This window comes from Saccharomycopsis crataegensis (assembly GCF_037102585.1).
Source record: "Saccharomycopsis crataegensis DNA, jcf7180000000075, whole genome shotgun sequence".
Lineage (NCBI taxonomy): Eukaryota > Fungi > Ascomycota > Saccharomycetes > Ascoideales > Saccharomycopsidaceae > Saccharomycopsis > Saccharomycopsis crataegensis.
In genome coordinates, this window is record NW_027043822.1 from 505756 (window position 1) to 517960 (window position 12205).

At 36.4% G+C, this 12205-nt stretch overlaps 5 protein-coding genes across 5 annotated transcripts; 3 read left to right on the top strand and 2 right to left on the bottom strand. All coding sequences in view use genetic code 12, as the record gives it.

Moving 5' to 3' along the window:
- Positions 1-110: 110 nt before the first annotated feature.
- Positions 111-846, bottom strand: DASC09_023640 (uncharacterized protein; the record flags this gene model as incomplete). The annotated part of the gene is made up of 2 exons (XM_064995967.1): positions 111-586; positions 777-846. The coding sequence occupies 2 exons, from the start codon at positions 844-846 to the stop codon at positions 111-113; spliced, it is 546 nt and encodes a 181-aa protein (XP_064852039.1).
- A 449-nt stretch (positions 847-1295) lies between these two features.
- POL3 (DNA-directed DNA polymerase delta POL3) lies at positions 1296-4568 on the top strand (the record flags this gene model as incomplete). Its single annotated transcript, XM_064995968.1, has 1 exon — positions 1296-4568. The coding sequence occupies one exon, from the start codon at positions 1296-1298 to the stop codon at positions 4566-4568; it is 3273 nt and encodes a 1090-aa protein (XP_064852040.1).
- A 702-nt stretch (positions 4569-5270) lies between these two features.
- DASC09_023660 (uncharacterized protein) lies at positions 5271-6830 on the top strand (the record flags this gene model as incomplete). The annotated part of the gene is made up of 1 exon (XM_064995969.1): positions 5271-6830. The coding sequence occupies one exon, from the start codon at positions 5271-5273 to the stop codon at positions 6828-6830; it is 1560 nt and encodes a 519-aa protein (XP_064852041.1).
- A 189-nt stretch (positions 6831-7019) lies between these two features.
- Positions 7020-8777, bottom strand: RIO1 (protein kinase RIO1; the record flags this gene model as incomplete). The annotated part of the gene is made up of 1 exon (XM_064995970.1): positions 7020-8777. The coding sequence occupies one exon, from the start codon at positions 8775-8777 to the stop codon at positions 7020-7022; it is 1758 nt and encodes a 585-aa protein (XP_064852042.1).
- Positions 8778-9644: 867 nt separating this feature from the next.
- Positions 9645-11237, top strand: AVT1 (Avt1p; the record flags this gene model as incomplete). The annotated part of the gene is made up of 1 exon (XM_064995971.1): positions 9645-11237. One exon carries the CDS (start codon positions 9645-9647, stop codon positions 11235-11237), a length of 1593 nt encoding a protein of 530 aa, XP_064852043.1.
- Positions 11238-12205: the final 968 nt, after the last annotated feature.

Genomic DNA, 12205 nt, shown 5'->3' on the forward strand with positions numbered 1-12205 from the left:
TCTGTCAGTATCATTGAATATTGTTAGAATGCACTCGGATTCCCTTTCTATTATTCTTGTTATTATAACAAGCTCTTGCAAAATGAACATGTATCTAGCAGGAATAGCATTTAACCGATTTTAATCTTCTCTTTGAATGATTTTTGATTCATAACAAGTTTCTTTTTTAAATTTTTAACTTGCCGAATTAATTCTTTAATACTTTTGATATTTAATTTCTTCAAATGAAATTTATAACCTCCATTTTCTTTAATATTATAAATTTGTTTGAGTAATTTTTCAAATGGAATCTCCCGATCAAATTCTTTAAGATAAGTAACATAATTAAGAACAGATGTTGAACAATGTGGTTTTGAAATTAGCATTTTCAATCTCAATTCATTTTGAGTATTCTCATCATAGTTTTTTCTATGCTCTTCTTTTTGAATGGTAATGTATCTATCAATTATTTTTGATAAACTTGAACTAGGAGCACTGTCCAAAATATTGTAATATGCCTTCAAAAATCCATCTTTTTCAACATTTCCACATTTTTTGACATAATTTCTACTTGACACATATGCTAACCATTTCCAGTATTCACCTTCTATTTTCATAATTCCATTATATTTATTGTATTCTTAATGAATTATTCCATTTTCATCAATGAACCTTCTCAATTGATTTGAATAACAAATTGATTGACCAGTAGTCCCAGGTTCGGTGCCATGTTGGTGGTATAACATTCCGATATAACATTTCGAGTCAGTAACGTGATTTTCCGGCTAGGAACGTACTGGCTATAATATTACCATGTTGATTATTGTAATTTGATCGTATTGCGTAACTGTTATTAATCGAAGACATATTAGAAACCAATTCTTATTTTAGCTACACTTTCAGAATGGGGGGCATGATGGTTTTAGTCCAATATATTCCAAGATGAGCTTCAGTGATCTTAGAATAATCTCGTTGGTCTTATTCTTCTTGATCCTTTCTCTCTAGGCTCACCTTCCTACCAATATGTAGAATATTATATGTCTATATACTCATTCTAGCTATAGTAACAGCTATACGTACTTAGGAAATAAGTTTCCCTCCTTTCACTTACTTAGCAAGTACCAGGGGAAATCCGCACCACTATCAGAGTGCTCTTATCAATCCGTAGACCGGATTCTAACAAGTATACGCGTCACGTCTTTTTTTTTTTTTTTTTCTACTTCGATGGAAGAAATATTTTTTTGGGCAGTTTCGCGTCTCAATTCTTTCTCATACTGGATGCTACTAACCAATTAATAGGAACGATTTATTGAACAATGACATCTGTTTCTGCTGGTCAAAAACATAGCATTGCTTCCAGTAATGGGGATTCTTCTTCGAAAAGGGTGAAATTGGAGAAGAAGAACCCAGTTTCTGGTGCCCATTCAATGCCTATTGCCTCTTTGCAATCAGATGATTTGCAAGTACACACAAAAAAAGAACCGATAAACCATACCATTCTTGCAAAGCGCGAAACCTCAACGTTTGAACAGGAATTGCTCTCTATGACTGAGGATGTGGAATTGGATTCTGGTAACGACAATCCCGAAAAATCGTGGGAAAGACCTCTAGTGGATATCAATCCCCAAAAAAACGATATTTCATTCCAGCAATTGGATGGTGATGAAACTACTATTGGCCCAAGCTCAGCAATCAGATTTTATGGGGTCACTGCCGAAGGTCACTCTGTTCTTTGTAACATCATTGGGTTCATGCATTACTTTTATGTTCCTGCCCCATCAGGTTTCAGACAAGAACATATTGAAGGTTTTAAGAGATACTTGGGAGAAAATTACAAGTCAATTTATGATGTTCAAATAACCGACAAAGAGTCGATTTGGGGGTATAATGATAATCAAAAGTTGCCATTTTTAAAAATTATTGTTTCAAATGCTGGAGACATATCCAAAGTGAGAACAGGATTTGAGAAAGGATACATTCGTTTTGGAGAGTTTTTCCGCGGAGGTGGAGATAGTTTAATGACTTATGACAATATCAACTACTTGCTTAGAATGATGATTGATTGCAAAATTACTGGTATGAGTTGGTTGACCATCCCAAAGAAGTGCTACTCCATGGTTCGCGATAAAGTTTCTACTTGTCAAATCGAAATCACCGTTCACTACACAAAAATTATTTCTCATCCTTCGGAAGGCGAATGGCTTAAAACCGCTCCGTTACGTATTTTAAGCTTTGATATTGAATGTGCCGGAAGACCTGGTGTCTTCCCTGAAGCCGAAAAAGATCCAGTTATTCAGATTGCCAATGTTGTTCAAGCAAATGGTGATGCCAAACCGTTTATCAGAAATGTATTTACCGTTAATACATGTGCTTCAATTGTTGGATCACACGTGTTGGAACATAAAACTGAACAGCAAATGTTACAAAAATGGAGGGAATTCGTGGTGAAATGTGATCCCGATGTGATCATTGGATACAACACCTGTAACTTTGATTTGCCATATTTGATTGATAGAGCAAAGGCTCTAAAATTAGACCACTTCCCATATTTTGGGAGATTGAAGCTCAGCAAGCAAAAAGTCAAAGATGCGATGTTCAATTCTAAAGCTTTTGGTAGTAGAGAATCTAAGGAAATTAATATCGAGGGGAGAATTCAAATTGATTTGTTTCAGTTTATTCAAAGAGAATTCAAGTTAAGATCTTACTCTCTTAATTCGGTGTCGGCCCATTTCTTGAACGAACAAAAAGAAGATGTGCACCACTCGATCATCACTGATTTGCAAAATGGTGATAGCGAAACCAGAAGAAGACTCGCAGTCTATTGTTTGAAAGATGCGTACTTGCCACTACGATTATTAGAAAAGTTAATGTGTTTAATTAACTATACCGAAATGGCGAGAGTCACTGGTGTTCCATTTGGTTATTTGTTGACCAGAGGTCAACAAATCAAGGTTATCTCTCAATTATTTAGAAAATGTCTTGAACATGATTTGGTGATTCCGAATCTTCCAAGACAAGGCGGAAGTGATGAGCAGTATGAAGGTGCCACCGTCATTGAGCCAATCAGAGGGTATTACAGTGTTCCTATCGCCACTTTAGATTTCGCTTCTTTGTATCCATCTATCATGATGGCTCATAATCTCTGCTACAGTACTTTGTTGACTAAAAAGGCGGTGGAAGACTTCAAGTTGGTAAAAGATGTCGATTATGAAGAGTCTCCTACTGGTGATTTATTTGTTAAGTCGAACAAGAGAAAGGGGATATTGCCAACTATTTTGCAGGAATTGTTAGGAGCAAGAAAACAAGCGAAAAAAGATATGAAGAATGAACCTGATCCATTTAAGAAAAGTGTTCTTAATGGTAGACAATTAGCATTAAAAATTTCCGCCAACTCGGTCTACGGTTTTACTGGGGCAACTATTGGTAAATTACCATGTTTACAAGTTTCATCGTCGGTCACTGCATACGGTAGAGAAATGATTCAGAAGACCAAAGAAAAGGTTATGGAAACATATAATATCAAGAATGGATTCAAGTATGACTCGGTGGTTGTGTATGGTGATACCGATTCTGTTATGGTCAAGTTTGGATATGAGGATTTGGAGACTTGTATGAAGATGGGAGAGGAGGCCGCGGATTTAGTTTCTGAGATTTTTCCTAACCCTGTGAAATTGGAATTCGAAAAAGTTTATTACCCATACTTATTGATTAACAAGAAGAGATACGCAGGTTTGTATTGGACTAATACCAAAAAGTTTGATAAGATGGATACTAAGGGTTTGGAGACGGTGAGAAGAGACAATTGTAAATTCGCATCGAATGTCATTGCCAAAGTGTTGGATTTGGCTTTGATTGATCGTGATGTTGAAGCTGCTGAAAATTTTGTTAAGAAGATGATTAGTGATTTATTAAATAATAAGGTCGACATTAGCGAGTTGATTATCACTAAACAATTAGCAGCAGAATACAGTGCAAAACAAGCCCATGCAGAATTGGCTAAGAGAATGTATGAAAGAGATGCTGGATCTGCTCCAAATATCGGGGATAGAGTCCCATTTGTTATTGTCAAGAAAGGTGATAAGGTTCCTGCTTATATGAAGGCTGAGGATCCATTGTACGTGGTCAGAAATGGTCTTTCAATCGATTCAAACTATTACTTGACCAATCAGCTTTCCAAGCCATTGATCAGAATCTTTGAACCGATGATTGGTGAAGCCAAGGCTAATAGTTTGCTTACTGGGGCCCATACCAGAAAAGTCACGGTTGCCAGGAGCACTGCCAACAAAGGTGGTTTAATGAGGTTTGCTAAAGCAGTGAACACTTGCAAAGTTTGCAAGTCTCCAATTAAGGGAGAAGGGGTGTTGTGTAACAATTGTATAGATAAGGCAGATGAAATATATGCCGAACAGTTGGCAGAACAAGATGCGCTACAACAGAAATTTGCTAGACTATGGACTCAATGTCAAAGATGTCAAGGTTCCTTGACCCAAGAAGTTATATGTTCCAATAAGGATTGTTCGATCTTTTATATGCGAGAAAAGTGTGCTATGGATGCTGAAAATCTTGCAAACGAATTGGCAAAATGGTGAAAAAAAGATGATGGCACTATGTTTTTCCATTGTGTAATTAATCCATTCATTCCTTTTCCCTTTTCCTTTTGTTTTTGTACTATATCAAAGAACTTTTTTTATTTTTCTTCTAGCTTTCTTTCATTTCTCATACTATGGTATATTGATTGGTTGTTTTTTCTTGTTTCTGTTTCTAATGAAATTTTTCAAATGATATGTTTTTTGAAGCCAAAAGCACTTAGCTCATGTAAAATGAAGTCAAAACTTAATTTATTTTCCTCATGGAAGTCTTGTAACTTCTCAAGTTTTTTCTCTTCCGATGAAAATTTATTCAATATCCTCTATTTGCTTGTCGATCTACACCCAATAGTAGATTGAATACATGCTATACAGTGTTACATTGTCATCAGTGCTACATTGTTAGCACTGTTATGTGCGAATCATGATTTGAATTTGCCGCTTCCTGTTTTCATATATTTTTGGCAGTCTTTATATTGCCGTTTATATTACCACAAATCGCAGTCCCATTATTATGGATAGATCCTTATCGTTCCATCCACATGTGGAAAGGGGTTTCTTTTTCAGGTCACTTGTTAACCCACGTGCCAATTTGAAGAGAATTCTTCAACTGGATGGTGATATATAATAGAAAGATAATAAACAATATGCATCTTTAGAGCTGTCTCCCTACAATAACTTATATTAGCAAGAAAATATAGCACCATGAAGTTTGGGAAATACTTCGAGAAAGAGTTGGCGTCGCTGGACGTCCCCAAAGAATGGGCCGAAAATGCTATTCAGTACAAGGCATTGAAAAAACGAATCAAGCGGTTTGCTGAAGAGCTAATGGTGCTTGGGCTTTCCAAGGAGACCATGGGGATATTACTCAGTGCCTCAGAGGTAACCAATGCGACTATAAATACCTCAGATACTAAAGTAATAGATATTTCCATGGAAAATGATAATAATAATGGGGATAAGGGTGATAATGAAAAAGAAGATGAGGAGGAGGAGGACGGACCAGTATCATTACAATCATTAGAGGAGAAAATACAAGATATAAGTCTCGAAGGGACTGACCTTGAGGATAAAGAGCCGATACTCTATAATCTTAAATTTCAAATCCAGGTATTAGAAGACGATGCGGTCCAAGAACAAGAAAACCATCCAATAGCGAATTATTTATTGGTAGAAGATCAACAGTATGTCAAGCCAAAATTGATTGTGGTCTTAAACAATGACAATGATGAATATTCTAAAGAAATTAGGCAAAAAATCATTAAATATATTGAGCATACCAGGAAGACTGACAAAATTGTGGAAGTTAAGGAGGATCAAATCAAGTTACAAAATATTGAGAAATTGAAAAATTTACAACGAGTAAGAATCACGATTGATCTACACGAAGATGACGAATTTTTTCAAACAATATTCACTGAATTAACAAATCTCCAACAATTGAAAATAGAACATGAACAAAAGATGACAAAAGAAATTGAAACCATAAGTGATACTATTGGGTCATTATCATCGCCCAGCAAGTGGAGGACCGACCTTGATAGCTGGAGAGAAATTTTCGAAATATACTTGGAAAATAGGATATTCTATGTGACTGATGACATTCACGGAGAAAGAAAGTTTGAAGATTCTAGCAAAAGATTGCAGCAATTTGAGAAAGAAATCAATTCCACAGATTTGGTCCAAGGTTTCAAACATAAAAAATCAAAGGTGGCGTACGAAGCATTCTACCAACTTAATGTTGATTTACTTCAAGCGATGAAATTCCATCATCTCAATAAGTTGGCGGTAACCAAGATCCTCAAGAAATTCGATAAACAAACGGCGTTGGCTGTCAGAACTCAAATTCCCGATATCATGTCGCAAAAGCCCTTCATTAACGAGTCATTCATCAACACTCTTTATGGGGCAATTTCTGAAAAACTTGTGTCGGTAATACCGCAAATTGAAGACTATGATTGTCCCATATGTTTCACTATTGCCTATAGACCTATCAGACTCAAATGTAGCCATGTGTTTTGTGTGCAATGTTTGGTTAATCTACAACGCCAAAAGAAAGATGAATGTCCAGTATGTCGTAGTCCGGCAGTCATGGAGGCAACATCAGATAATTTGGATATCGAATTGCAGGACTATATGAAGACTTATTTCCCAAAGCAGGTAAAGGAAAAACAGAAGGAAAGAATGAAAACCATTGAAGCTGAGACATATTATCTTGCGTATAGAAAAGCCAAGTATAGTGGCGAAGGATGTTGCATCCAGTGAGAATATGTTCATATATTTCCTTATTTTTGGTAGTTTACATTTTTTTTTTTTCAATAGAGTTAGTTCTCAAGAACGTTGAAACACAACAGGATTTCTGGAATATGAAATGTAAATATAATATATTAATAATAAAGGTCATTAGATAGAATTAGGGTTAATTTTCTATTGATGTAACAAATCACATTTAATTCATTTCTTTTTTGATTTTTTTATAAGCTTATTTTTGACACTTTTTTTCATTTTTGTCTTTCTCTTTTCTTGTTTTTGCTCCTTAACCAATTTCTTGCGCAACTTTTTCTCATCTTTATCTTCATGCTTCTTTCCTTTCAAGGTCTTCTCGGTTTCTTCGAATTCGTCTTCCTCGTCATCTTCTTCATCTTCATCATCTTCATCATTATCTTCTTCATCTTCTTCCTCCTCATCTTCAACTTCCTCCTCATCGGCCTCTTTAGATTCAGCAATTTTTTGTTTATTGGCGCGATGATCAACAACCATAGTTTTGAAAACATCAATTTTACCTTCTCTAAATCTTTTAAAATCTTGTTCTTCTAAAGAATTCAAGTCCCTCATTAAATGCAAATTTCTAAAAATCTCATCTTGCTTTTCATCCTCTTCATCAAGCTTCAACTTCAAGTTTCCCACGAGTTTCATTAAACCTTCTGCATTGTATTGATTCTCTTTTTTGTAATCGCTGGAATTGTCTTTTTCAACTTCTTTTGGTCCTTCTGAGTCCCCGAAATCTTTCACAAGAACATCGAAATCTTCAATGACAAACTTAAAGATTTCTTTCTCTAGAAACACATCAATTTTCTTCTTCTTTTGGAAATAATCATTAATATTTTTGATATCCATTCTTAAGAAATCTAACGCCATTGGATGGTTTGGCTCGACAGATTGCGAAACGTCAATGATATAAATCTCTCCATCTTTGTACATGATCAAATTATATTCTGATAAGTCCGCATGAACCAATCGGCACTTCTGATACATCAATCGCATATTAACCAATATCTGTTGATAAATATCAAAAATTTGTTGATCAGACTTGAACTCATAATCTTTTAATCTTGGAGCTGGCCAACCTCGTTCATTTTCCGATGATTTGATGGTCAATGGAGCAATTGCATCTTCGACGCTCTCCGCAGCGGCCGCCTCGTCATTAACAGCCAGACTAGCTTTTTCAGCATCAGCAGCAGCAGCCAGAGATTCTTCTTCATCAACTGGATTTCTTGACAAGAATTCCATCATTAAAATATTTGACTTTAATTCATATGGCTCGGGGACATTAAACCCGTTAAGTTTCAATCTTTTTAGATTTCTAAATTCTTTTTCAGACCATACCTTGATCAACTTCCGAGCATTAATTTTGTTGTTGTTTTTGAAACCTTTGAATCTGAACTCTCCGCTGATATATCTTTCTCTATCCTTGAAGACCAAAACCGAGGTTTTATAAACCTTGATAGCAAATTCTTTACCAGTGAGTTCATTGATCCCGTAATAAATGTTAGCTTCTTTCCCGGTACTCAAACACCCATCAATTTTGGTTAAGGTCCCATTCCTAATAAATTTTTGCAATTGGTTGAAAGTTTTTGGGTCAATGGCGTTTTCTACTGTGGCACGATCACTTTTATCTTTTTCAATTCTTGCTGATTTGACTTGTGAATCAATCTTGATTTTATCTTGATATTTCGCAAGAATTTGACCATTTTCAGACTCAGTTATATTTTTATGTTCATGATTTGATGATGGCACTTGCGGTTGATTTTTCTTGGAGAAATTGATCTTTTCTCGATATGTTTGTTTCACCTCTTCTTCTTCCTCTTCTTCTTCCTCCTCTTCAGACTCAGAGTCGGAGTCTTCGCTAAGGTGTTGAATATCAACGTCCAGTGCTTCCCAACCGATCTTTGAGCTCTCTTGTAAGGTCAAATCACCGAGCTTCTTCTCCATGATTAAATAGATCACTGCTTTCTATTGGTATCCAATACTTTTGAGATCCTAGTCACTTAGATGAGCCTTCTGAAATTTTTTTTTTTTTCTATTGATGGGCGCTTACCCTGCTGGTTGTCTTATTTTCTCTTTTTTCTTCTTCTTTTTTTCTTTTCTGGAAGGCCCCCGACCCATGGGGCTGGTTTGTTGTTGCACCACAGATCCCTGCTAATTTGAGGAAGATAACCAATTTGAAACAAGCAGCGCTCACCAGCAACCAATATATTGATAAGCGATAATGTACCATAATTGAACAGAATACTTCCAGCCGGAGGAGAAAAAAAAAACAAAAAAATACCGCTTTTGGGTGTTCCGCTGGCAGGAAACTGGGCGTTGTGAGGCAACGAACCCTTGTCACGTGTGCACAGATTTTTGTTGTTTTTTTTTTCTCTTTCGGCTGACACATTTTTTAGTCTCCTTATCAACCTTTTTCTCTTTAGTCTTTACATCGTTCTTCTGTATTTTGGCCCATTAATTGTGTTCAAAATTGTCTCATAATATCCTACGTATTATAGTCACTGGTAAGTACTATTGTCTTCCGGCCTTTAATTACCATTTTACTTCAAACTCTTTGAATCCCTGGGCAGTCACGTACCCCATCGACATTTTGTACAGTCAATCATCCCAATTAACCCAGAACTTGTCTAATTAAGGAATGGAAAAAAAAAAAAAAAAAAAAAAAAAAAGAAAAGAAAACAAACGGTTGGAAAAAACAAGAAGCTGAAAAATCTGTCAACGTGTATATATAAACATTTATTGTATTGCCCAAAAGTTCTTCGTCCACTAACAAACTCGTCAATAGTTGCAAACAGACATCCCTAAATCACCATGTCATATGGCACTACTTCAACCCAAAGCCCTCCCCTGGCAATTCCAATTGGTGCCCCTATTCGTTCTCGTCGGGCCTCAATATTCGATGCTGGTGGTCCAAACTCCATTAGTGAGTTTGTTGGTTCCTATTCCAGAATGCAAAGTCATATGCAAAACTTGATTGTTCCTCAAGATGAAGCAGCAAGTCATAGCCCAAGATTGAGCTTTGATGATAACGCGCCTAGTATCTTCCCTAGTTATGGTGCAATTCTGGATGAAAATAGTATTTTCAACGATGCCAATAGCGTGTTTAATGATGCCAGCATTATGTCTGGGTCTTTGGTTCCTGGCGACTTGGAAGACCAATTGTTATCACGCAATCGGTTATACTCTCTGAATTCTAGAATCACCGGTAAAGGGGATGACGGAACTTTGATCATTGGAAGAAGTACCGCTCCTCAAACAATTTTCAATTCGATCAATATCTTGATTGGTGTTGGTCTCTATTCCTTATCTTATGGGTTCAAATATTCAGGATTGGTTTATGGGGTATTGCTTTTAGCGCTCTGTGGGGTCGTTACCAATTATTCGGCTTTGTTGATTGGTAGATGCTTGAAAAGCAATTCCAATTTGTTTTCTTATGGGGATATTGCCAGACACTGTTATGGTGACCTTGCATTTATTGGTTGTGTCATTTCCTTCTCGTTGGATTTGATTGGAGCAGCAGTGGCACTTATCATTTTATTTTCGGACTCGTTCCATACATTCTATCCAAATATCTCCAGTTTCACCTTCAGCATCATTTATTGCTTCATTATTTTGGGTCTCTCATTGTTGCCGCTAAACATTTTGTCTAACTTGAGTTTTGTTGGAATTGTTTGCACTAGTGGTACTGTGCTTGTATGTATCATTGCTGGGTTTTCCAAACCTTCAGGTCAAGGTTCCTTATTGTCCCCATCAGAAATGTTTTTGTGGCCAGAAGAATATAAATACTTGTTGGTGTCATTGGGGATCTTTTTGGCGTTGTTTGGTGGCCATGCTGTTTTCCCTGAGTTGTATCGTGATATGAGACATCCCCAAAAATTTGGCAAGTCAATTACCATTGCCTTTAGTTTCACTATCACTCTTGACATGACCGCCGCTTTAATTGGTTACATCATGTTTGGTAACGATGTTGCTGAAATCTTGACAAATTCTATCATGAAAGCCGAAGGTTATGCCAGTTGGATTCCAACCACATTATGCTTATTCTTAGGGTTGGTGCCATTGACCAAAGGCCCTTTGGTTATTCGCCCAGTTTCCACAGTTCTTGACCAATATTTCAATGTTCACACAGACCCAAGACCCCATAATCCAATCAAAATCATGGACAAGGCGATTATTATTTTTATTGCCTTCCTTATTGCCAACTTGTGTACTAGTTTTGCTCAAGTTATGGCGGTTATGGGAAGTTTGATTTGCTTCACCATTTGCATCACATTGCCATTCTTGTTTTATTATAAGATGTTTTACGATGAATTGAGCCATTTCAAAAGACTCTTCTTTGAAATTAGTATTGGTATCAGCTTGGTCTTGACCGTTGCCGGTACTTATTGTGCTCTCGTATATTGATTTGCGGCTATTCGCCATGCAGCTTTTACCATACCTCTGTTTTTTTTTCTCTCTCTGTCCCTCTTCAGCTTAGATTTTACCTTCTTCTTCTTTGATAATTATTTAATTATTTTCATTTGTTAGAAATTCTTCATGTTATACGTTTGATTTTGGTTTTGTTCCCTTTTAGAATTCTTTATTATTCTTATACCACACAGCATAAAAAATCCTCAGCATCTTACACATAGACATATATATTCATACTCACCATCTCTGACGTCATTATTTCTTATGACATTGTATTCTTTTCTCTTTCTAGTGGCAATAGACGTGATACCATGTTTGGATTTGTTGGATCGTATATATATGTATACACTTTAACAGCGATCCGCATCCAGAGTCGTTTGCGAGAAAAATAACACCCGGGCTTGAAATTTGAACCTTTGAATTTTCTCTCTCACTCTACAGGGAGAAACGAGCGGATTGTGCGTATTTCCTTTAAAAATATGTAGGTTATACATTTGTTTTTTTCGGTTTGGTTCCTTACTTTAGACTGCAGGAACTGCAAAATACTCGAACACATGTAAGAGAAACAACAGGAAATGGAGACCCTTAATGAGACATAATATAGAGATTAATCGAGAATAGTTACCTGTTTGAACACTTTTGTTTTGAGGGTGAAATAGGGCCGAAAGAAAATTGTAAAACCATGCACATGGAACCATGCCCGTGGGTCCATGTGGATTTTCTGGTTACGAGGCGCGCGCACAGATCGGCAGTAATTTTTTTTTTTTTTTCTCCTCCCCCTTCTCTCCCCCATCTCGACGACGACTACTCACTAAGTGGCTAGTAACAGCATTCATTTAAAGGAAAGCAAGACGCTGAGATCTAGAATTCCAGGGGAGTCTGTTCAACTGGCTTGTGATATTATCGCTATTTTTTCTTATTGTTGTTGTTGTTTTTTTTGCACAGCTTATTGAAGTGGTTTG